Here is a 26,615-nt window from a genome sequence, read left to right as displayed (position 1 = left end):
TATTTTGTACCATTGCGTGTGAATCTTCCATTATCTCGAAGTACAAGAAACTTTTAATGTAAATAAGGGGCTTATGGGGACACGCATTTGTTCCTTGTATTATGTGTTATGGACCGCAAGACTGGATGTTCTGTGTCTTTTGCTGATCTGTTCTGTTTCTCGCTGTGGTGCCTGTGCTTAGTTGTCTTCCTGTTTCTTTCGTTCCTGCCCGTGCCCTGCCCAGACCTCATCGCTGCAGTGGAGCACAAATGGAACTCTCTCTGCTACTCTTCCCACCTGATCTGGAACTAGTTTATCTTTGTCCTTCTCCGCTGCTGGCATTGCATTTCGGTGCGCTGTTCCAGGCACAAAAGGGGTGGAGGCAAGGGGGAGGAGACTCCCCTGGGCAGATGCAGCCCTTGCTGAAGAGCCTGTGTTCTGTTGATCCTCCTGATCTCCTTAAGGCTCTGAGACACAGCTCACTCCTCCCCGCCGAAGTACATTCAACTCTGTGGGCTTAGGGTTGGTCCCTCTGTAACATAGTCCCCTGAAAGAGTCTGCCCTCGAGACGTCCTTCCCTCTGCGTAAGTCTCCCCAAGCTCTAGAGGAGCTTCTTTTGGAGTTGGCCTTACCTGTCCCCACTACTCTGCTGTCACTAAATTAACGTTTTTAATGAATTTCTAATGTAATAGTCTCAGTGCCACTGCTATTTCTGAGAAGTAGGATTAGAAGGTAGGATTAGGGGACATGGGGACCATACAACACCTGAATCTGGTGTTTCTTTCTCCAACTGCCTCTTTTCAAAATATTTGGTTTAAATCTGTAACCCTTTTTGTTTTGTTGCAGCTGATCATCTTTTTAGCAGTTTTGTTTTGTTGTTGTTGTTTATTTTGTTAGAGATTTGAAGGAGGAAGAATCCATGAATCTGCTTTACTCATTAATCGAATTCTTACCTATTAGTTTTGTAATTATGGAAAGCAGATGCTTTTCAAGTATTTCTAATATTCAGCAAAAACTCAAAGACCTTCTGGCTTTAGTTCTCAGTCCTGCTTCATTAAAAAATGCCTAGAGATCACATTTTGAAATAATTTTTTTCACTATTCTAAGCTTTCTTTTTGGACTGATCTAAGATTTTGTTTCCTGCTGAAGTCCATCTTGAGTGTTTGGAGAGTTTTAACCCTCGTTGTTTTTCTCCTGCTTGAGCAAAGACAATTACAGAATAATATGATGCAAAGTAACAGGATGACCACATCTCATTCTTCCACCCCTATTACGAGAACCTTTTATGGATATTGTCCTAAGAGTTCCAGGCTACGGGGTCCATTTTTGTTCTTGGTTATAATTACTTGGAATTATCGTCTCATTTTTTATAGGAACCAACAGTGAAAGAACCTGAAATTACCACAACCCTTCAGATACATTTCTTTGGAAAAAGAGGAGAAAGAAAACTTCATTATAGAGAATTTCGAAGGTAAATGTAAATATTTATATTCATTTAGGGAAATTTATAGCCAAGAGGTTACAAAACAACTGAAAATACTCCTTTCACAGATCTGCAGACAGTAACACTGAACATCATATGCAGAACTATATAGTATTTATCTCTGAGAACAAAACCTATGAAATATAAACTAAAGTACTCTGCTCAAAAACATCTAACCTATATGAAAAGTAGTATCTGTTTTATAGCATACCATAATTTTTTTAAGTCAATGCTGTCATAGATGTACAGAGTTGTCCGGTAACACAGGTCACTAACGTACTGGTTTGGAGTTGGGGAGTGGGTGATCAGGGAAGGCTTTCTGAAGGAAATGGTGCATAAACTGAACCTTGACAGGTGAGCAGGAAATACCCAGGCAAAAATGGTTTGGCGGGAAAGCGTCTGAGGGAGCGAGAACAGCGTTAGAAAAGACGTAGAGGCATGAAAACGTACGGTTTGTAAAGGGAATTATAAGCAGTCGCATCTAGAGTAGCAAATGGAAGGTGGTGTGGTAAAAGGTGAGAAGAGAAGCTGGAGAAGGGTGTGCTTGCCTGTGGAAGATTTTGTACTCCACGGGATCAAGCTTGAATTGACTCAGCGATGGAAGATCCTGAAGGGTGATGCCTGAAGGATACCTGGTCAGATGTGCCCATCGTTGTGTGCGGTAGCAGAATAAAGGATAGATTTTATGCGAGAGAAGACCATTCAAATATCCCAGACAAGAAATGATGAGAGCCTTGAACCAACGTAGTAACAAGGATTTTGAAGTGGGAGAGTTTTTAAGACATAGTTAGGACATAAGATTGTAGGACCCAGAGGCGCCTGGGTGGCTCAGTTGGTTAAGCATCTGACTCTTGGATTCGGCTCAGGTCACGGTCTCACAGTTCATGAGTTCAAGCCCCACGTCGGGCTCTGAGCCAACAGCCCGGAGCCTGCTTGGGGTTCTCTCTCTCTCTCTGCCCCTCCCCTGCCCACGCTCTCTCTGTCTCTCAACATAAATAAATAAACTTAAAAAGAAATTTTGTAGGGCCCAGTGATTGAGGAATGAGGAATGCCCAAGTTTCTGAACTCTGTCCAATTATAATGTACCCCATAGCTGAACTCCAGGAAGTCATTTAACCTCTACAATAGTTTTTCTCGACAAACATTTTTTAAAATGTCTTTTCTTATACTTGAAAAATATTACTGTCTGAACACTTCTTAAAATTTCAAAATAAATACCATGATTTAAAGCCAAGCCAGGCTATTATATCAGCTGTACTTATTCAGACTAATACACCACTTCCCCTTCACTTTAAGATTCCCTAAACTAGTTAATTTTAAAGGTGTTCTGGGAAGCAAATGAAATAGAAGTATTTATAAATAAATTAACTAAGAAATGTAAAAACAGTTAAGAGTATCTATTAAAACAATTAAATATTTACTTTATGTAGATTCCCAAATTGTAATGAGTGGGGAAAGGTTTAACATTAGGTAGGAAGAAGTAAGGGACCTCCAGGAAGGCAGGCTGCAGCTGCGAGGGGGAAACTGGCTGAGGAATTGGCAAAGGCAGCAGAGTTTGGGGAAAAAGAGGTGAAGATAAGAGTATTCTGGACCTGCCCAGTCTAGGCGCCATGCATGAAATCTCACAAACTTTCTGATAAGGTCCCAATAAAAAGTCAGGGACAAAAATCCTCAGCGGCCACTCAGTTGCGACCCCTCTCACTCTTGAGAGCTTTATACTTTCTCTCAATAAACTCTATTGCTTTACTCAAAAAAAAAAAAAAAGGTGTTCTAACTTTAATTTTCTTTAAACAGAATAATTTTATTTAAAATTCTTACTTTAAAAAAAATGTTTATTTATTTTTGGAGACAGAGACAGAGCATGAGTAGTGCAGGGGCAGGGAGAGAGGGAGACACAGAATCGGAAGCAGGCACCAGGCTCTGAGCTGTCAGCACAGAGCCGGACGCGGGGCTCGAACTCACGGACCGCGAGATCATGACCTGAGCCGAAGTCAGATGCTTAATTGACTGAGCCACCCAGGCGCCCCCAAAAAAATTGTTTCAAAGAGATGTTTGTCCTTGGTGTCGGCCACCTTCTTCCAGCTTCTCTGATAAAGGGATATTGTTTTAGAAGGTACAGCTTATTAGTTTCAAGGAAAGGCAAGGAAGGTGCCACCAAGTTATAGCTTTGGGGCTACTTAAAACTTTTGCCTGTAGACGTTAGCTTCTCATTTAGAGAAACAGTATCGATTGTGAAAAAAACATATTTGTGATTTAGACAGACCTGGGTTCAGATGTGGAACTTCATCATTTACTAAGTGGGATTTGATGAACAAGCATTTTAAGCAGAGGCTCCATTCTCTGTTCCTTCATTTGTGAAGTGATGATGATAAATATCTACTTAATAAGGTTATATATGTATATGTTAATTTATTGTGTGATTATCCATTATTCATTATCATATGTTATTGTATCCTATAGTGCATCATATCATATAATTATTATATTATTCATATAATGAATGTTGATTAATATATAATGATTAATATGTCGACTTACTCTATACAAGGGTCGGGCTCTAAGTAGGCACTCGTAATAGGATGTAGACACCGATGTCGGAAGGGGGTAAGAGAAACGAGCAGAAGAACAGTGGCGGTGTCATGAAATATGGAGCCACTACTGAGGCTCGCACACGAAGTCCAAACCGTGAGATTCCAGGCACTTGCTAAGAACACACCGCACATGTGGCCGCGCGTTCTGGCAGGCACCATGAAGGGGGTACACGTCAGTTACCCAACTCCCCGTGTGCCTGAGTTGGAAGCTCACTGGTTCGGCATGAGGGGTTGGGGGGGGCGGAGACGTTCGGTGCTCATCTCGAGGTCAGAAAGAAATCTTCCGAAGGGGCTTTATAAAAAGGACGCTGCGTAACATAAAGAATCGTACTCTTAACAATTATAGTAAGACCAGCGATAAATTCCACGGGCTTTTTTTTTTTTTTTTTTTTAACAGCATCCTGTCAGTAGAGAACAACTAAAGTCACAGTTTTAAGCAAGGAGGCATACTTCACTTCAGCTTCTAAAATTCAGCTGCTTTTTCTTTAAAACCGCTTGAAGCTTTACTAAGCAAGTACAAGTACTAACAATTAAATGCCACAGTCTGAGAAGTTGGTAGCAACATAAAAGGGAGAGAACACGGGACATGAGGTCCAAATGGCTGTAAATCCTAGGTGTGCGATTTATTTAGCTGTATGGTCTTGGGAAAATCATGTACCTTTTTCTAGTCTTTGTAAAAAGATACACGGCAATATTTGTCCTGCCCACTTTAAAGAGTTGTGAGTAAATTTAGGGGCACCCGCGTGGCTCCGTCGCTTACGTGTCCGACCCTTGATTTTGGCTCAGGTCGTGATCTCCCGGTTCGTGAATTCAAGCCCCACGTTGGGCTCTGCACTGTGAGCACGTAGCCTGCTTGGGATTCTCTCTCTCCCCTCTCTCTGCCCCTCCCCTGCTCACTTGCTCCTCTCAAAAATAAATAAACTTTAAAATAATACATTTTTAAAAAGTAAATTTAAAAATTACAAATTATAATTTTAAAATAATCTAATAAAGGAAAAGAGCAAATCTCTAATTCATGCAAATATCCTCCTTCCTAATCATTTTTCTTTCTACTCTCATTTACATTAATATACTATCCCCCAACACGAAAAGTCTGAGGTTGATCTGAGAATTAAATGAGATAATATAGGTTAAAGTATACACAACATAACACACGGTAAGCATTCAGACTACGTGCCAAACTCACGTCACCTTAGTTTTAGAGTTTCTAGTGAGTTTGTTTCCCAGCTCCCAGATCTGTCTCCTTACGGAATTCTTTTCCTCTGGCTTCTTCCTCTGTTTGCATTTCCCCGGCTCTCTTGGCCAAGAGACTTCTTCCACTAAGAGTTTCCTCAGTCTCTTTTCCCAAAGGCTCCTTGATCCAGCATCTAAAGAAAAAAATCAAAACTAAAAGTATATTCTCATCTTTTCCCCCAAGGACTGACTGCTTTAAAATTCAGAGAGAAGGATTTTTCAAGTTAGAACAGAAAGCTGGATACTACTTGTATTTTTCATCAGAGATGACAAAGCTATTTCCTACTTTATTATCAATTTTTGTATTTGAAAATTCAGTAGTGTCACTTTAAGACAAAATATTGAGAACTTGTATCAGTTTTATGAAGGATCCCTAGTCCTTATAAAATCTGCTGAAAATGCTCTAGTAATATAATTAAACTTATGAACAAATACAAAATTAAAAAGCAAGAATTAATATATATAAAGTGTCAAGAAAAGGCAAGGCTAAAAACACATTTATTTTGCGATCTTAGGAACTGCATCAGGAGACAGACATTAAGGCAACAACCCAGATCATGGTTCAAAGAGACAAAGGAGCTCAGATTTGTAAAGGCAAAAGAAGGGGGCACCTGGGTGGCTCAGTCGGTTGAGCGACCGGCTTCGACTCAGGTCATGATCTCGCGGTCCGTGAGTTTGAGCCCCACGTCGGGCTCTGTGCTGACAGCTCAGAGCCTGGAGCCTGTTTCGGATTCTGTGTCTCCCTCTCTCTGACCCTCCCCCATTCATGCTCTGTCTCTCTCTGTCTCAAAAATAAATAAAATGTTAAAAAAAAAAAAATTTAAAGGCAAAGGAGGAATTTTAGGCACATTACATAAGTTGGGGGGTTTTTTGTTTGTTTCTTAGGTCGGTTCTGGCAGGCTTAGGGTAACACTGTCCCGTACGCGATTCGTTGCCAAGATCAGTGCTGGGCAGAAAGTCCGTTTTCGTCCATTCTCGCATTTGACACACACTCGTCTAGAATGCTTGCAGTTTGGCAACAAGCCAAGGTTAGCATTCTTCCAAGAACTGAGCCGGGAAATACTCATAGGCCCTACCTCTTCACTGTCCTCCCCACTCCATTTGAAGTGACTTTCTTCCTCAGTGCTTACTCTGTTCTATTGTTCTATTATCAATAGGAAAAGGTAGGTCAAATTGAACCAGTCAATATTCCAGATTTTGTTTCATGCATTATTAATTTAAATTCTAGAATTCGTTATAAGTTTAAATACTTCACACAAGAGAATTTAGAAGTTTCTGGAACAAAAACATTTCTTAGTAAATGTAGACTTGACACTAAGGAAAAAGCAATTATTTGAAAATCTGTTTTACATCCTGTAAAACAGTAATTTTGTTTAAATCTCCAGGTCAATTTTTACTTTACAAAATATTGATGTTTCTATCTAACTGTTGGCCCTAAATTCTTATTATACCTGATAATATGCAGAAATCCTGTACTAGACAGGCTCATTGTGTGATACAGCCAAAACACAGGGAATTTAAGTTAGAAAAACGTCATCAGAAATGTGTTAAGTTATTGCCATTCCACAGAAGAATTTAACTGATGTACTGTAGACAGACTACTGCTGTGTTCAGATAGTTCATGTTTTTAATTTCTCAGGAAGAGTCCAAAGTTGCATAATGTCAGTAGGAATTGTCAACCAGTGTTATCCGAACCCAATGATTACTAAGTAGGTAAAGTCACATGTCTGAATGCAGGAGACATGGCACATTCAGAAACGAGACGTTCACCGTGGCTGAAGCAGAAGTAAGAGCGGAAGCTGGGAAGATCAGCAGAGGCACAGCGGTGAAGGCTTTCGTGCCTTGTGGAGAAGGGCCGAGAGTCACCAAAGACCTTGAAGCGGGGTGGGGGGAGGCGGTCATCGCATCGCATCCGGCAGATTGGCCAGGGAAATCCAGCAGAGGGCAAGGAGATCCGTCGGAAGCCGTTGCATCAACAGAGCAGAAAGGGCGGTGATCAGACCGAGGTGGTGGCGGCGGGAACAGAAATGAGTGGAGCATCCAAGGGATTATTTAGGAGAAGGGAGTCAACAATAGTGGTGACTGACGGGATGAGGAGTGAGGAGCAAGTCCAGGCCACCGCCTGCTGTGTGTGTGGAGCCGGTGAACAATGCGATACCTGTTCACTGAGACACAACCCGAGTAGGAACAAGCTCAGCAAGGAAGGTGATGCATGCAGGGTAGACATGCTCAGGGGGAGCAGAAGGCAGATTGCAGTGGGGCGAGGAGGGGGGGAGGGGTAAGAGTGACCACAGCACAGGAAGTGGGGGGCAGGAGGTGAGGAGGGGGAAGGGGTAAGAGTGACCATAGCAAAGGAAGGGGGGCAGGAGCAGGAGGGGAATGAAGAGGTTTCCACACGTGTTTGAACGATGATGTAAAGAGGGAAGGACTGAATGCAGGAGTGAATGGGAGTCAGCAGGGCAGCAAGGCCCCTGAGGAGGAAGAAAATAGAGGAAAATAGAGGTGGAATTCAGAGTGCAGGTAGATAAATCAGCCGTCAGCGGGAAAGGGACTCCTCCTGCCACTGGGACAGAAAGGAGACGGGGATGAGTGTTGTTACATCCCTGGGGTGACAGCCAGAAAATGAGAGAGCGTCCTAAGCAGTGACCTCTGGTTGCTCTGGGAACTGGGGGCAAGCCGTGTGCTGAAGACAAGCAGCCATGGGATCGATTTGTCGAGAACGAACGCAAGTTGAAACGGCCACTGTGTGAAAGAATGGAAGAGAGCCCCCTGGCCTAGCGGAAGGGTGTTGGCAGCGTCGAGGACCCGGTCACGGCTGCGGACCGTCCGTTTATGCCGGTAGCACTAGGCGCAGTTTCTGAGGGATTTTCTTCAAGGTGCCCCCGAAGAAGGCCTTCGACGGCCCGAGGAAGCCGAGGACGTGGAGTCTGGGCTTGATGAAAAGGATGAAAAGGATGAAAAGGGAGGTGGTTACCTGCAGCCTCGGTGCCGTGACCGCGGCTGACTGCTGAGTACTTCCACGCACCTGGCCCTTGTCTGGGTATTTCACATATATTATTCCCCCGGTCCTTGGAAAGCGAGGCAGGAGTCGGATGAGATTCATAAGGGACTCCGTCCAGGGTTATATGTCTTAGAAATTGAAGACATGAGGTCCAGACCCAGGTTTCTCTTTAAAGGCTTCAATAGCCACAAAGTTCCTAAAAGGAGTAGTCCCACAGTTCCCTGGTAGGTGGTTGGGTGCGTTGAATGGGATTTCAAGGAGCTGGCACCAGACCAGGTGACCGAAGGGACAGAGCCAAATTAAGTAGACACCACCACATGTCGAGGGAAACGGATCAGTTAACGAGGGAGCGTGTGGATAAATCTGTGATCTGTTGGGGCGCCTGGGCGGCCCCGTCGGTTGAGCGTCCGACTTCGGCTCAGGTCGTGATCTCACAGCTCGTGGGTTTGAGCCCCGCGTTGGGCTCCGTGCCGACGGCTCGGAGCCTGGAGCCCGCTTCGGATTCTGTGTCTCTTTCTCTCCCTCTGCCTCTACCTCGCTCATATTCTATCTCTCTCAAAAACAAATAAACACTTAAAATTAAAAAAAAAAAAGAAATGTTATTGCCTGAATCCCCGAATAGCGCTTTCATACATTCAAAGCTGTCTGTAAGCAGTGTTGTGCTAATAAATACACGTGACAGTCTGCTCTCGGGAAGAACAGCCTGATTTGTAGCATTTGGTCATAAGTAACGTCAGTACTCTACCAGGCCAATTTCAAGCTGCCATACGTGAAATACAGGCGGGAAAACGTGTGTAGACAATTCTCAGAGCTGGCGTGAGCCAGCTCCAGCACCCCATGACCTAAAGAATTTTTAAAAATTTTTTAATGTTTGATTTTTGAGAGAGAACGCACGAGGGAGAGAGAGAGAGAGAGAGACAGAGAGAGAGAGAGAGACAGTGGGGGAGGGGCAGAGAGGGAGGGAGACGCAGAATCCGAAGCAGGCTCCAGGCTCCGAGATGTCAGCACAGAGCCCCACGCGGGGCTCGAACTCACGGACCGCGAGATCGTGACCTGAGCCGAAGTCGGACTCTCAACCGACTGAGCCACCCACCCATGACCTAAAAAATTTTTTTAAAAATCAGGTAAGAAAAAGATTTTTTTCCCAATGTTCCCACTTAATCCACTAATTTATAAACTGTTTAACTTGTTCAGAATTTATCTGGAGACTTTATACGGTATGAATTCTTCAATTCATGTATTTATGTCCAGTATCATGTTCCATAGTTTCCAGTCATAACAAGATCGATAATTTTAGAGTTAGGAAAGATGGCATCCTAACATATACTTTTGTTCTTCAAAAGTAACGCAATGAGTGAGGTGCCCGGCTGGCTCAGTCAGTGGAGAACGCAACTCTTGATCTCAGGGTTGTTCGAGCCCCACACTGAGTGTAGGGATGACTTAAAAATAAAATCTTCAAAAAACTAAAACAAAACAAGTGTAATTAGTAAGATGAAAGTAGCTGAAGCCAAACAATGTGTAGTTTAACAGCAGTTAAATTTTTTAACGATCCTAATAAGTTGAATGTCATCACAATATACAGTATAATAAAACTCGGTAAAACAGAGAACAAGGTATATCAGTAAAAGGTTTTGTTGATGTGTTAGCCCCAACTGGAAATGCTTCAAGTGGTAGATAAAATTCTGCCTTGACCCGGAAAAACATGGCATTGATAAATCTGTGTCTCCAGTACATTCAGAAACTGTTGCAGGTAACAGACTCTTACCCATCACACAGATAGAAGCCCAAGATCAAACTCCCCCATGCTTTTCAGGTTTATGGGATAAGCGTAGAACCGAAAGCAAGTCGTTTAACAGTGACTGTTTTTCTCCCATTGAACTGGAATAGACCTGTTTTTTACCCCATGTATAATTCCATTAAATTGTGGCATGAGGGTACATTTCTTTTAACATGTAAAAAGGTGAATAAAGCAATCTTCAACGTATTAAAACACATGGAGATTATACTTTTCACATGACTTAGTTTATAAATAAATGAAGTGCAGTGGTTTTGAGTTCTTGTTCAAAGACAGTATTTTTTTAATCTGATATCCTTTCAACTTGTACTTTTCTAGGGAGCTGTTGATGAGAGTTTGCTCAAAGTGCCATGTTTTTATTTTAAAAAGAATGTTGAGTCATATATTCACATGTTATTGTCCAAATGATTATAAATATTTTCAAGTAAATCTAAGCTTTTGATGTAAAGCCATTGATTACTTGATCAACTTTGGTATCCAAAAATATTAGGAACCATTAATTATGATTAACATTCTTTTTTTTTTTTTAACATTTATTTATTATTGAGAGACAGAGCATGAGCAGGAGAGGGGCAGAGAGGGAGAGACACAGAATCCAAAGCAGGCTCCAGGCTCTGAGCTGTCAGGACAGAGCCCGACACGGCGCTTGAACTCATGAACTCCAAGATCATGACCTGAGCCGAAGTCGGGACGCCCAACTGACTGAGCCACCCAGGCGCCCCTAATTATGATTAACATTCTAAAGGCAGTAACCCAAGTGAATTTTAAGTTTCTCTGATCTTGATAATTTTTCTGCATTGGAAAAAAAACTGTTACAGATGCATCAGAGCAACGTTTTACCTAATTTTTATAAATCTCTATCAGAAGTAGGTTACCAAGTATAAGTTGCACAAACAAATTGAGTATAGAGTGTGACAAATTGGAGCAAGTATTAAGCAGCTTCTCTGGGGGCACCTGGGTGGCTCAGTCGGTTAAGCGTCCGACTTCCGCTCAGGTCATGATCTCACAGTACGTGAGTTCGAGCCCCGCGTCCGGCTGTCCGCTGCCCGTGCAGATGCTGCTTCGGATCCTTCTGTCTCCCTGTCTCCCTGCCTCTTCTCCACTCATGCTCTCTCTCTTTCAAAAATAAACATTAAAAAAAAAAAAATTAAAAAAAAGAGTTCCTGGAAATGAAGAGGAAAGCTCTTGAGAAAGACAGTGGTACATGCCAAAAGTTAGAACAAATAAATTTTTTTTTAAATCAGCTTCTCTTCATCTTCTCCTCCCCACACCCCTTTCACCACACTAGTGCTTTGTTTGACTCAGCATGTCAAGAGGCCAGCCGCTCCGTGGGTACCGCCGAAGGTGCCTCGCGGGCCTACTGACAATATTAAAATCGAATGCCACTAGTTCCTGACATCAATTTTATATTTTAACATTTAGATTTATGGAGAATTTACAAACAGAGGTCCAAGAAATGGAATTCCTTCAGTTTTCTAAAGGCTTGAGTTTCATGAGAAAAGAAGACTTTGCAGAATGGCTACTTTTTTTCACTAACACTGAAAATAAAGACATCTATTGGAAAAATGTAAGAGAGAAGTTGTCAGCAGGAGAGGTTCGTATGCCTTTTTATTATGCTTTCGGTAAAGATGAAATCATGTTCAAAACATTTATATAATTAAATAAAGTAGCTTTCAAAGTAACCCAAACCATGTTACTCTCTTATTTGAGTGTAAAATCAAGGTGAGAAACGGTGTTTACGTTTTCTTATGAATGAATTACTGCCCAGATGGAATCAGTGTTCCAAACAGGAGTTTTGCATTTCCGGCAAAGTCAGTAATAACAGCGTCCACTGTCACCACTGTTGTTCTGGAAGTCCCAGCCAGTGCAAACTAACAGAGTCAAAGAGTATGAACATTTGCAAGGGGGGACAGTCGGCTGTGTGTGCATAGATGTGATTCTATGCCTGCAGAACCCAAGAGAGTCGCACTGAAAAGCGATTAGAAACAGCCAAAATTCAGTGAAGTGCCTGTTACACTGCTAGGATGTTAGCGGTAGCTGCCCCGTGTGCAAATTACAGGTTAGAAAAGGTAACGGCAGGGGCACCTGGTGGCTCAGTCGATTAATCCTGATGTCAGCTCAGGTCATGATCTCACTTGTTCGTGAGATCGAGCCCCACATTGGGCTCTGCACCGCAGCGTGGAGCCTGCTTGGGATCCTCTCCCTCTCCCTCCCTCTCCCTCTCTCTCTCTGCCCCTCCCACATTCTCCCTCTCTCACTCTCAAAATAAATAAGTAAACATTAAAAAAAAAAGAAAGAAAATGTAATGGCGTGTGTATATACACACTTTCTTTTTTTAATGTTTACATGTGTATATGTTTATATATATGTGTATTAAGTAATGATTGCCAAACTATTAATGATTAATATACTGTTGTAAGATTTGAAGTGATTTTTTTACTTTATATATTTCTTTTACTTTATTGTTCCAAAACATAGTATTGGAGTGGGCATGTTTTTATATAATTTTTTCATTTTTTTTTTAATGTTTATGTATTTTTGAGAGAGACAGAGAGTAAGCAGGGGAGGGGCAGAGAGAGAGGGAGACACAGAATCCCAAGCAGGCTCCGGGCTCTGAGCTGTCAGCACAGAGCCCGACACGGGGCTCGAACTCACGAACCGTGAGATCATGAGCTGTGCTAAAGTGAGAGGCTTAACCGACTGAGCCACCCAGGCGCCCCTATATAATTTTTGAAAGCTATTTCTATAGTGAGGGAAAAGATCATAAAATATAATTAAGATCTCATTTGTAATTGAAATAGAAACACATAAAATTAAAAATGAATTTAACAAGAAATACATGAAAATGAAACTTTAAAGTCTTGATAGATATAAAAGAAAACTTGCCTAATTATAGCACTATCTCCTATTCTGAACGGGAAGTCTTAATATTATAGACGTAGCAGTTGTCCCTTAGAGTCGTCTGTAAATGTAACGCTTATACTGGAACAGCCTGGGTCTGCTGCAGTTCTGAAACTGCCGCGCCGTCCCCGTGGCCAACGTAAGGAAGATCTCTTTCTCAGTCGTGCCACATTCCACTGTGGGCTGCCAGGCGCCTCTGCCTACTCAGTCGCTCAGGGACCCAGACTCTTCAAGCTCTGCCATCTTGGAGCTTTACCGTCTGGAAAAAACATCATCTTCAGAGGCCGTGGCGGGAAAAGAAAGGAGTGAGTACATTCCAGCAATTAAGTGTGTTGGCCTAGAAACATCACACTTGGCTACCGGCCAGACTGATCACATGACCCCACATAGCTGCAAAGAAGCAGAAAGGTGTAATCTTTCCTATGTGCAGGAACCAAAAAGTATCGGTGGGCAGTAATGGGTTTCAATAAAAATGTCATCAGATTGTCATGAGTGAACTAGACAGGCCGTAAAAGTTTCTATGAAAAGAATGCTGCAGGGACGAGATATCCAGGAAATCTCTGTAACTTCTCCCATTTTGCTATGAACCTGAAATGGCTTTTAAAAAATTAAGCCTTTGGGGCGCCTGGGTGGCTCAGTATGTTAAGTGTCCGACTTCAGCTCAGGTCATGATCTTGCCGTTCTGAGTTCAAGCCCCGCATCGGGCTCTGTGCTGACAGCTCAACCTACTTAGAATTCTGTGTCTCTCGCTCTCTCTGCCCTTCCCCCACTCACACCCTGCCTCTCTCTCTCTCAAAGATGAATAAATGTTTTAAAATGTCTAAATAATAAAAATTTAAAAAACAAAATAAAAAATTAAGTCTTTAAAAAAAGAATATTGAGATATTAAAATATATTACCAAATATTGATAACTAGAACAGCCTGTTACAATGAATTTGACAGACCTATCAATTGAACAGAATATAAAGTCCAAAACTAGACCCAAATACACATGGAAATCTAGTATATGTGAATTCATATTGTAAATTAGCTGGGTAAAAGAGGAATTATTAATAAATGGCATTAGGTTAATTGACTGGCCATCTGAGGGAGACATGAACGTAAATCTCTGCCTCACTCCTTACTCTAAAATTCCAGATAGATCTAAGAATTAAATGTTACAGGGGGAAATGAAACTGAGTATGTAGAGAAGGAAACTTGGAAACAATCATCTCAGAGTAGGGTATGCATATTTCTCTAGGCAAAACTCAGAAGCTTTCAAGGAAAAGTTGATGAAATTGCTGTCTAAAAGTTAAAAATTCTGTTGCTTTCCCCTCATCCCCCTCAAAACTGGGATCAAAGTCAAAAGAAAAAAAATTAACAAATTGGGGGGAGGGAAGAAATATTGGCATCATATGTAATGGGCCCATTTCTTTAATTTATCATGAGATCTTTAAAAATCAAGAATTTTGAAAGGTCTTAAATTTTGCCCTATTTAATGTATAAAGGGATCCTAAAAACCAATGTGTTAATAAATGTAAAGTATCTGAGATTTTATCTATTTGGAAGTTAGCCTGTACCATTTCATGGATGCTGACCGAAGATACAAGACTATCGGGTCAGAGACAAAGAACATTATCATTCATAGCATAGCAACAGCATGAGCATCATGTTTGTGTCAGTCCTCCCTCGCCTCCCAAGTCCCATGGGGACCATGCTGAGTACCCTGTGGATGCTGCCCACACACATAGCCAAGAAAGCTCATCTTCAGGACTCTGAATCTTTTATAATGGGCAGTAAGCAAAACTGTGCTCTACTTCCAAAGCAGACATCGTCAATATTCTAGGCTGTTCGCTATACAAATGCCCCTAGAAAGATAGTCTGGAATAATAAAGTAGTTGGAGCTTCTCATTGAAAGATGTGCAGAAACGTGAGAGACCCATGGAGACTTGTCTCTCAGCAGTAAGCCACATAACAGCTCATTAAAAATCTAGGCAGAGGACATAAAAAAGACACAAGAATAGAACTCCACAAATCACCAATAAGAACAGAAGAGAAAAGTGTTTAAACTTCATTCACAGTTAAAGACCTACAGATTCAAACATTGATGGCATGCTATTTTTCACCTATCAGTAAAGGAAAAATCAGAAGGTTGCACCGAGGGGCGGCTTTGAGATTACGATACAGAGGAATGGCCACTCTTCTGCTAATAAGATGTATTCTTAAGAGTACAAAGCAAAGTGTAGAAATGTGTGAAGAGGACACTCCCACTGTGTAAAACAGGGGTGTGTGTATGCTCTTTTATACGAGTAGAATATTTCTGGAAGCATACGCAAAGAATTGGTACCAGTGCTTTACCTCTGGGAAAGGGAACTGGAGGTCAAAGGAGGGAAAAAGACTTTTTGTTTTTTATCCATTCTAGAATTTGTTTTTTTACCATGTGTATATGTTACCTCTTCAAAGACTTAACTAAATTTTAAAAGTAAAAATTCCATGAATTTACCAAGGCTGCGGGCAGTGAAACTTGAATAAGACCACCACCTATATGCAGAGGACATGATCCTGAAGGTGCCTACAAAAGAAACCTTTATATATATATATATATATTCAGAGAGAGCGAGTGTGAGCAGGGGAGCGGGCAGAGGGAGAGAGAGAGGGAATCTCAAGCAGGCTCCCTGCTCAGCATGGAGCCTCACGTAGGGCTCCATTCCATGACCCTGGGAGCATGACCTCAGCTGAAATCAAGAGTTGGACGCTCAACCGACTGAGCCACACGGGTGCCCCGAGAAAGTTTTTTTTTTTTAGGCAGGGAAGAATTTACTTTCAAATTAACAGTTTTCATACTTTGTTTGCTTTTTCAGTGGAAAAACTAGTTTTTCTAACTTATTTTTGTTTTGTTTTTATGGGCAGAGGTTTTGAAGTTAGGAACGAAGGTTCAAATCCTGATTGTTCCACTTGGTAGATCTTGAGCAAATCACTTACTTCCTGAAAGGTTACTCCGCTAAGGCTCGGAGAGGCCAAGACCATGCACACAGTAAATGGCAGAACTGGAATGAAAGCACAGCTTTTCTGACTCCCAAACCCAGTGCTCTTTCTCCGTGCCGTGTCCACGGATAAAGCAGAAAAGCAAGGAGGCAGAGCACTTAACGGGGTGTTAGTCTCCTCAGCCATAACAAAATGCCACAGGCCGGATGGCTCAAACAACACATTCATTTTCTCACAACTCTGGAGCCCGGAGTCCAAGATCAAGGTGCCGGCAGGTTGGTTTTTGGTGAGGCCTCTCCTCCCAGCTTGCAGACCACCACCGCCTTCTCACCCTGTCCTCACGAGGCCTGTCGTCTGTGCTTACGTGCGGAGTGAGTGTGCGCTGCTGTCCCCTTCTCTTATCGGGACGTCGGTGCTATCAGAGTGGGGTCCTACCCTTGTGACCTCAGGTAGCCTTAATTGCTTCCCTAAAGGTCCCGTCTCCGAGTACAGTTATGTTGGGTGTCTGGGTTTCAGCCTGTGGATTTTGCGGAGACAACTCGGTCTGTGACACAGGGCCACCCTGGTTCTCGCCCTGCGCGATCCAGGAGACCCCTTGCACAGAGTGTGCAGTCTGCCACCCATGCACGGTGGCCCTGCCCGTCTTTTTAATAGACTCTCTTGGAAGGCTACAAAAGTTCACAAGCTTTATGGTAGAAACAGGACTTACGCTTCTGCTTATATTCTGAGATCGGTTTTACAAAATCGTAATTAACACTCACTTTTGTTATTTTATTAGAGTATTAGTTTGGATGAGTTCAAGTCCTTTTGTCATTTTGCCACCCACCTAGAAGATTTTGCTATTGCCATGCAAATGTTTAGTTTAGCTCACCGTCCTGTCAGACTGGGTAAGTGACGTGACTTCGTTTAATTTTTGTCATCTACAAATAACATCACTCTGTTCTTCAACGAGAACATACCAGTCAAGGAGCCAATTACCAGTGAAACAGTTGATTAGCCTTTTAATTAATTCAGTGTGGTTACTCTAGACTTACAAGGACTCTCACGTTTAACAATTACGTTATTTGCTTTTACTTTCTTATTTCCTAAAAAGGAAAAGGGAATATTTAAATATGTTCTTTAGAACATTGATTCAATTAAAACAGGCTGCCTCTCTTTCAGTTACTTTCAAGACATTTCTCAGCCAAATGTATTATTTCAACATATTCTTAATGAGTATTTTTTGTTTTGTGATAATGAACATTTAGACTTAATTTTGCTTCTCAAATAATAAAATTTAGGTGAATTCCACTTAGACTATTTCACACAGTTGATGCGTTGTTTTATGTTTTCTTTTTTCAGCGGAGTTTAAGAGGGCCGTGAAAGTAGCAACAGGGCAGGAACTCTCAAACAATATTTTGGACACCGTGTTCAAGATCTTTGATGTGGATGGTGATGAATGTCTTAGTCATGGAGAGTTTCTCGGGGTGTTAAAAAACAGGATGCATCGAGGTTTATGGGTAAAGATTTTGAGTTTTTAATAACTACATGTTTACATGTAATTAAGTGAATGGCATTACACCTAGAATTTGGGCAATGTGTGTGTGGTCGTAAATGGAGGTTTTATCATTTGTGAAGAGATTATAAGCCATGATCACAAACCGAGATGTCTCCTTCAGATGGGATCCAGTATTTTCCTTTGCTTTTTTTTTTTTTTTTTAATATGAATCTAATAAGAAACTGCTATTCAGAAATCATTTTACTTTGGGCTCTGTAGTTAGACACACCTAAATTCAAATCCCAGCTCTGTCACCGGCTGCCTAATCTTGCAAAGCCACTTAACTTTTCAGAGCCTCCCATTCCTCATCTGTACAATGAGGAAACTAATAGAATCTACCAGAAAACAATGTTGTAAGAATTAATTCTACTTAGGATAGTGCCTGAGACAGTTGAAGTAATGTTAGCCATTGTTATTGTATTCAGATTCTTCACAAATTAGTCTATAATTGTGGGACAAATAAAACTCAAAATTTTGTTTAAATTGGAATCTGCTTAGAAGCACCATCATAAGGGTAGTATGCTAAGCGAAATTAGAGAAAGACAAATATGACTTCACTCATATGAGGACTTTAAGAGATAAAACAGATGAACATAAGGGAAGGGGAAGGAAAATAATATAAAAACAGGGAGGGGGACAAAACAAAAGAGGCTCATAAATGTGGAGAACAAACTGAGGGTTGCTGGAGGGGTTGTGGGAGGGGGGATGAGCGAAATGGGGGAGGGGCACTAAGGAATCGACTCCTGAAATCATTGTTGCACTATATTCTAATTTGGATGTAAATCAAAAAGTAAATAAATTATTAATTAAAAAAAAGAAGCACCCTCATAAAAGCAGTCTGCAGGTTGAAAACAAGGGTGGAAAGAAAACTGTATGGTAAGAGGCAGTTCGGCCAGAAGAAAGGAGAGAATGAGGGAGAGAATGTGGTGGCTTCATGAACAGCCCCCTTCATTTACTCCTCGAAAAGCACATCATTTTCCTGCTACCCACATTATTAATGGAAAATGAGTAAATATGATTTCTGTTAGCAGATGTGTCTCACAAGCTTTGTAGGCATTTAGCATCTCATCGTGAATAATCCTGTCCCTGAAAATGAAACCAGCCTTTGCAGTAACGATTTAATATACCCACGAGCCTCTGCCATTTCTCAAAGACATTAAATAGAGCTGTAAATCGATCCGGAAAAGAATATATATAAAATCTAAAATAGGGACACCTGGGTGGCTCAGTCTGTTAAGCGTTTGACTCTTGATCTCGGCTCAGGTCATGACCTCACCAGTTTGTGAATTCGAGCCCCGAGTCAGGCTGCACCCTGATAGCTGATAGCGCAGAGCCTGCTCGGGATTCTCTCTCTCCCTCCCTCTCTGGCCCTCCCCCACTTGTGCACGCATGCTCTCTCCCTGTCTCTCTCTCAAATAAATAAACTTTTTAAATAAATCTAAAACTTTAGCAGGGCACCGGTGTAGCTTAGTTGGTTTAGTTTCCAACTCTTGATTTCGGCTCAAGTTGTGATCTCACCATCATGAGATAGAGCCCCATGTCGGGCTCTGCACTGGGCATGAAGCCGGCTTAAGATTCTCTCTCTCTCTCTCTCTCTCTCTCTCTCTCTCTGCCCCTCTCCTGCTCACACATGCTAGCTTGCTCACTCGTTCACTCTCTCTAAAAAAAAATTTCAACTGGCAGATTTGCTTCCATTTGGGAGATATCCAGCAATGCTGTCCTCCTGTGCTCACCAAGGATACACATGTTTTTTAACCTTTACTTTCTTCTTTAACAGAGGAATAATACTCATAGAACTTTTTAATTCACAGAGCACTTAGATGAATTATAGTCTTTTTTCTTAAAGCCTCTTATAAAATATATTGTTTCTTTTTAACTTAGGTAGGTTTAAATCAGAGTTTTAGGCTTATAATTTATATTCCACATAGCTAAATAAAGTTCACCATAAAAAGGAAAACATTATAGGGGCGCCTGGGTGGCTCAGTCGGTTGAGCGTCCAACTTCAGCTCAGGTCACGATCTCGCGGTCTGTGAGTTCAAGCCCCGCGTCAGGCTCTGGGCTGATGGCTCAGAGCCTGGAGCCTGCTTCCGATTCTGTGTCTCCCTCTCTCTCTGCCCCTCCCCCGTTCATGCTCTGTCTCTCTCTGTCTCAAAAATAAAAAAACGTTAAAAAAAAATTTTTTTTTTTAATTAAAAAAAAGGAAAACATTATAAAATATTATAAAGCGTCATGAAATCATTACATTTTTTAAAACCAATATATGAAAGAAATTGCCCACGATCTTCGTTATCTTCTTACGGAAGAGGCTCCAATCACGTGCACTTAGCCTCCACTCTTGAGTTCCCCAAGGCTGTTCTTACATCACGTTCATGTTTTATCCTTTACCCCGTCCTACTTACAGTTCTGTTGGAATCCTCTTTCACGACATAATCCATCTCAGGGACTCTCTGGAGGCATGTGGGAAATAAATGGTAACCGAGCTCGCATGAAATCGTGTCTAACCTTGAAGAGAATGATCTCTTTACTTTCACTTTGTGTTAACAGGTCCCACAGCAACAAAGTATACAAGAATACTGGAAATGTGTGAAAAGAGAAAGCATTAAAGGAGTAAAAGAAGTCTGGAAACAAGCTGGAAGAGGTCTCTTTTAGAAAAATAATATGGGAATTACATTGCTCTGAATGTCAGAATTTGGAATTTTTTTTTAAGTACTAGATGTTTGTCTTCTGGAGGCTTCATTGATTTTCTTTGTCATATAAAGATGCCTTGTATTTACTTCCTGATTCAGTAATTTCTTGATAAAATTTCATTAAAGAACTTAGTAAATACAGGTACTGGATTCTGTCAGAGGGCCTAGAATTGAAGTCATGCTTTGTACTTTGATAAGATTGAAAACCTCATTATTCACTGATTTCTTAGACACAGTAGTAAAACATCTCTTTGGAAGGGTGTCAGTGAGTAATTACAGAAAAAAGTAGACACACAAGGCTAAGATCAAGGCCAGGAGTCCTGGTGTTCCCAGTAGCACAAATTCAGTTAAGAACATTTCAGATTTTCTTGTCTGCATCTCATATCTCATAAGCTTCTTGTACATTTTATTTCAGTTAGCTGTATATTAATTGTCCTAAAAATAATGTGTAAATTTCAATATCGTATGTGGAAACCAAATAAAGTATTTACACAGATACAAAAATTATATTTTTAATGTGTTTTTTAAAACTTTTTTATAAATATAAATACTCTCATCCTTGCCAACCACATTAGTTCAGGTTCTCAAAAACTAGCGTAATTGGGGGATCCCCTGGCTGGCTCAGTCAGTGGAGCAAGCAAGACTCTTGATCCTGGGTCTGTGGGTTCAAGCCCCACACTGGATGTAGATGTCATTTAAAAATAAAATTAAAAAAAAAAAACAAACTATAGTGTTTTGGGGAGAATCTTGAACACAAGATCGGGGTCTCATGGCATATAGTGGGTTGTGGGTAAATGTTTAAAATGGCACTAAAAATTAATTGGCATTAAATATAAAATGCTGTTGTGAGTAAAATGGCATTTTTAAACACGATAAGTGAAAATTACTTTAAAAAAATTTTTTTAATGTTTGCTTTTGAGAGCATGAGCAGGGGAGGGGTAGAGACAGAGGGAGACACAGAATGTGAAGCAGGCTTCAGGCTCCGAGCTGTCAGCACAGAGCCGAACGCAGGAAAATTATATTTTAAAAATAAGCTACTTAAGTAAGAATATTGCAAATCTTTGAAACATGTTTCGGGGTGCCTGGGTGGCTCAGTCAGTTAAGTGTTCGACTCGATTTCAGCTTGGGTCCTAATCTCACTCTCATGAAATTGAGCCCCACGTCGGGCTCCAAGCCGAGTGCAGAGCCTGCTGAAGAGTCTCTCTCTCCCTCTCTCTGCCTCACCCCTCCATTTCTCCTCCTGTCTCTCTCTAAAACAAACAAAAAAAAGTTTTAAAAATAGTAATAATGATAACTAAAACATGTTCCATTCCCTGGTTAAATGGCTGATTCTGAGACCAGAGCAGGGAAAGTACAAGATGAGCCTGGAAGTAAGAGATAATAATGAGGATGTCCCAAGTGTAGCAAAAAGGCAACAGCCGACTTGAAGGGGCTCCCCCTGGCCGAATCCGGTACAATCTGAGTATCAAAGTAATTAATGTCAGCAATGGATCGTAACCTACTGACTAAGAATCCGTGAGGCCAACAGGCGGAGAAGCAGGGGGATCCATACGTCCGGCGTCTCTCAAACAAAGAAGTGCAGAAGCCAAAGGACTTTGACACCAGAGCCTGGGAGGAAACGAGTCTGAATCTACCAGGAAGAAAATGGGAAAGCGGGGAAAAAAGAGAGGTGCGTAACTGCGAGCGGGGGGAGACAAAAGGCCGTGCGGGCGCGGAGGGGAGGGACCCCCTTCTGCGGAGGGACGAAGGGAAGAGAAAGAGTGGCCAGGACAGTGCGGGACCTTATCCGGACAGGAGACAGGCCTCGGACTGAGACAGAGGGATCCGATCTCTGACTGGGGGGCTTTCTTCGGACTGGGGCCTGGGGCCCGCTCCCTGTTCGCGCACCTGGGGAGGAGGAGAGCCAGGGCCTGGGTGCGGGGGTAGGTCAGGGGCTCAGTCCGCAGCTGGAGAAAGCGGTTGCCATTCTGGAGGGCTGCGCGATAGCACAGAACCCGCCTGCGTCCACCCCCCACCCCCACCCCCACCCCCCCACACACCCCACCCCCCCACACACCCCACCCCCGTGCAGTGGCTGGGCCAGGGGTGCAGTCTGCAGGAGGAAAAGGCCGCCGTGTCCCTGGAGTCCGCCACCCCGGGGCTCGCAGGGGCAAGGGCAGCGGCTCTCCGTCTGCAGTAGGAGAAGGCGGTCGTCCCTGAAGTGCGGCGGCAGAGACGAAGCCACCAGGACCACACGTGGCCACGACGAGAGGCGCTTCCCCAGCGCCGGAGCGCACGGAGCGCGACTTGGAATCCTAGCCAAGCGCAGGGTCAGGGGTGTTGGCGGAGAGAGAAGGACCCCCCCCCCCCCCACGTCTGCGCCCCTGGCACAGTGAGGACGACTCAAACGGAGGCCACCGGGTGGGCTCCGTGGAGAACAGACTGGGGGCTCACCATTCCCCCCCCCCCCCACCAAGGAGGGGACTCAGGGCTCACCCCCTGGGCCCATAGTGGAGGTGGGGCCAGATGACGCCAAGCCACGCCCCTTTGCCCTGGGCAACTGCGTATCCACCGGAGCAGCACCGACCCTGCGGACAGCTCCTCCCCACAAGCGTTGCCTGGATTGACTCTAGGTCAACTCTGGATGAGCAGATACATTCTCCCCCCACTCCGCCACCCCCGCCCCATTTCTCCTCCTTATCTCCTCCCTCCCCTGGGCTGGTTACTCTGGTCATTGGTCTCTCTAAACAGGCATAGTTAATCCATTGTCTTGCACACGTTCTACACCTCCTTCTTTACACTCCTTTCTCTCTCTGGAATTACCAAGCCATATAGTTGCTCTGCGTAACTTTCTCTTTGTTTCATTTTCCCTGCCTCCTTTATTTTCCTCTCTCTCTCATGATTAAGCCTTCTAGTCTCTCAGCCTGGTCAATGTTTATTTTTTCTCCCCCGTCATTTCTCTCTTTGTGCTCTTCCACCAGCCCCGCCCCCACCCTCTTCTCTACTTGCAGTCGGTGTTTTTTGGGTTTTTGGTTTTAGTCTTTAGGTTTTTGTTTTTCTTTGTTTGTGTCATTTATGTGTTTGCGTGTTTTTGTCTCCTGTTTGTCTATCTGTTTTCCTTTCCAGGGCTACTCCAAGGAACAAATCAAAGCACACCTGTGGAGGGTCCAAACTATCACTACGAGTAGGGTAATAAAATGAACTCACAACAGAGAGCAAGTAACAATCGCCGAAAAAACACCTGCTGAAGGGCCAGGCCCTGGACAGTGCATGACCCTCCTTTAATACAGCAGTGCTCACAGGTGCAGAGCACACAACAAGCGTTTAAAACACATGAGGGACAGAAAACTAGCCAAGAGGACGAAACGGAAGAATTCTCCTCAAAAGAAACTCCAGGAAGTAGCAATAGCTAACGAGTAGATCAAAACCAATTTAAGCAATATAATGGAACAAGAATTTAGAATAATAGTCATAAAATTAATTGCTGGGCTTGAAAAAAAACATAGAGGACAGCAGAGAATCTATTGCTGCAGAGATCAAGGGACTAAAAATAATCATGATGAATTAAAAAATTCTATAAATGAGGTGCAAAATAAAATGGAGGTGGCCACAGCACAGATTGAAGAGGCAGAGGGGAGAATATGTGAGATAGAAGATAAAATTATGGAAAAAGAGGAAGCTGAGAAAAAGAGAGAAAAAATCCAGGAGTATGAGGGGAGAATCGGAGAACTAAGTGATGCAATCAAACACAACAATATCCGTATAATAGGAATTCCAGAAGAGTAAGAGAAAGAGAAAGGGGCTGAAGGTGTACTTGAACAAATCATAGCTGAGAACTTCCCTGATCTGGGGAAGGAAAAAGGCATTGAAATCCAAGAGGCACAGAGAACTCCCTTCAGATGTAACTTGAATTGATCTTCTGTACGACATATCATAGTGAAACTGGCAAAATACAAGGATAAAGAGAAAATTCTGAAAGCAGCTAGGGATAAACAGGCTCTAACCTACAAAGGGAGACCCGTAAGACTAGTGGCAGACCTATCTACTGAAACTTGGCAGGCCAGAAAGGAATGGCAGCAAATCTTCCATGTGATGAAGAGAAAAAATATGCAGCCGACAATCCTTTATCCAGCAAGTCTGTCATTCAGAATAGAAGGAGAGATAAAGGTTTTCCCAAACAAAAACTGAAGGGATTCATCACCACTAAACCACCCCTACAAGAGATCCTAAGGGGGACTTTGTGAGTGAAATGTTGCAAGGACCACAAAGTACCAGAGACATCACTACAAGCATGAAACCTACAGACATCACAATGACTCTAAACCCATATCTTTCAATAATAACACTGAATGTAAACGGACTAAATGCTCCAACCAAAAGACATAAGGTATCACAATGGATAAAAAAACAAGACCCATCTATTTGCTGTCCACAAGAGACTCATTTTAGACCTGAGGACACCTTCAGATTGAAAGTGAGGGGATGGAGAACTATCCATCATGTAACTGGAAGTCAAAAGAAAGCTGGAGTAGCCATACTTATATCAGACAAACTAGACTTTCAATTAAAGGCTGTAACAAGAAATGAAGAAGGGCATTATATAATCATTACAGGGTCTATCCATCAGGAAGAGCTAACAATTATAAATGCCTATGTACCCAATATGGGAGCCCCCAAATATATAAAACAATTACAAACATAAGCAACCTTATTGATAAGAATGTGGTAATTGCAGGGGACTTTAACACTCCACTTACAGAAATGGATAGATCATCTAGACACACGGTCAATAAAGAAACAAGGGCCCTGAATGACACATTGGATCAGATGGATTTGACAGATATATTTAGAACCCTGCATCCCAAAGCAACAGAATATACTTTCTTCTCGAGTGCACATGGAACATTCTCCAAGATAGATCACATACTGGGTCACAAAACAGCCCTTCATAAGTATACAAGAATTGAGATCATACCATGCACACTTTTAGATCACAATGCTATGAAACTTGAAATCAACCACAGGAAAAAGTCTGGAAAACTTCCAAAAGCATGGAAGTTAAAGAACACCCTACTAAAGAACGAATGGGTCAACCAGGCAATTAGAGAAGAAATTAAAAGATATATGGAAACAAATGAAAATGAAAATACAACAATCCGAGTGCTTTGGGATGCAGCGAAGGCAGTCCTGAGAGGAAAATACATTGCAATCCAGGCCTATCTCAAGAAACAAGAAAAATCCCAAATACAAAATCTAACAGCACACCTAAAGGAACTAGAAGCAGAACAGCAAAGACAACCCAAGCCCAGCAGAAGAAGAGAAATAATAAAGATCAGAGCAGAAATAAACAATATAAAATAAAATAAAAAAAACAGTAGAATAGATCAATGAAACCAAGAGTTTTTTTTTGAAAAGAGTTGGTTTTTTGAAAAAATAAACAACATTGATACACCTTTAGCCAGGCTTCTCAAAAAGAAAAGGGAGAGGACCCTAATAGATAAAATCAGGAATGAAAAGGGAATTATTACAACCGATGCCTCAGAAATATGAGCAATTATCAAGGAATACTACGAAAAATTATATGCCAACAAACTGGACAACCTGGAAGAAATGGACAAATTCCTAAGCACCTACACACTTCCAAAACTCAAACAGGAAGAAACAGAAAATTTGAACACACCCATAACCAGTGAAGAAATTGAATCAGTTATCAAAAATCTCCCAACAAATAAGAGTCCAGGACCAGATGGCCTCCCAGGGGAGTTCTACCAGACGTTGAAAGCAGAGATAATACCTATCCTTCTCAAGCTGTTCCAAAAAATAGAAAGGGAAGGAAAACTTCCAGACTCATTCTATGCAGCCAGCATTACTTTGATTCCCAAACCAGACAGAAACCGAGCAAAAAAAGAGAACTACAGGCCAATATCCCTGATGAATATGGATGCAAAAATTCTCAACAAGATACTAGCAAATCTAATTCAACAGCTTATAAAAAGAATTATTCACCATGATCAAGTGGGATTCATTCGTGGGCTGCAGGGCTGGTTCAACATTTGCAAATCAATCAATGTGATACATCACAGTAATAAAAGGATAAGAACCATATGATCCTGTCAATCGATGCAGAAAAAGCATTTGACAAAATTCAGCATTCTTTCTTAATAAAAACCCTTGAGAAAATTGGGATAGAAGGAGCATACTTAAACATCATAAAAGCCATTTATGAAAAGCCCACAGCTAACATCATCCTCAATGGGAAAAAACTGAGAGCTTTTCCCCCTGAGGAACACGACAGGGATGTCCACTCTCACCACGGTGTTTAACATAGCGTTGGAAGTTCTAGCATCAGCAATCAGACAACAAAAGGAAATTTGTCAAAGGCATCCAAATTGGCAAAGATGAAGTCAAGCTTTCACTTTTTGCAGATGACATGATATTATACCTGGAAAACCCAATAGACTCCA

The 26,615-nt window shown here is 42.1% G+C and overlaps 1 protein-coding gene across 5 annotated transcripts in view; it reads left to right on the top strand.

The window, feature by feature from the left end:
- Positions 1–20,668, top strand: part of MICU2 (mitochondrial calcium uptake 2) — a 142,375-nt gene extending 121,707 nt beyond the window's left edge. For all 5 annotated transcript variants that reach the window (XM_042928483.1, XM_042928822.1, XM_042928568.1 and 2 more), the window contains 5 exons: positions 1,353–1,450; positions 11,505–11,676; positions 16,727–16,835; positions 17,290–17,447; positions 20,030–20,668. In XM_042928483.1, coding sequence (XP_042784417.1) covers positions 1,353–1,450; positions 11,505–11,676; positions 16,727–16,835; positions 17,290–17,447; positions 20,030–20,134 — 642 coding nt within the window. In that variant the 3' untranslated portion in view covers positions 20,135–20,668. The remainder of the gene's footprint in view (positions 1–1,352; positions 1,451–11,504; positions 11,677–16,726; positions 16,836–17,289; positions 17,448–20,029) is intronic.
- Positions 20,669–26,615: the final 5,947 nt, after the last annotated feature.

This window comes from Panthera leo, chromosome A1, assembly GCF_018350215.1.
Source record: "Panthera leo isolate Ple1 chromosome A1, P.leo_Ple1_pat1.1, whole genome shotgun sequence".
NCBI classification, from domain to species: Eukaryota; Metazoa; Chordata; class Mammalia; order Carnivora; family Felidae; genus Panthera; species Panthera leo.
Note: the sequence above shows the minus strand (reverse complement) of the source record. Positions and strands in the feature narration are given on the sequence as shown.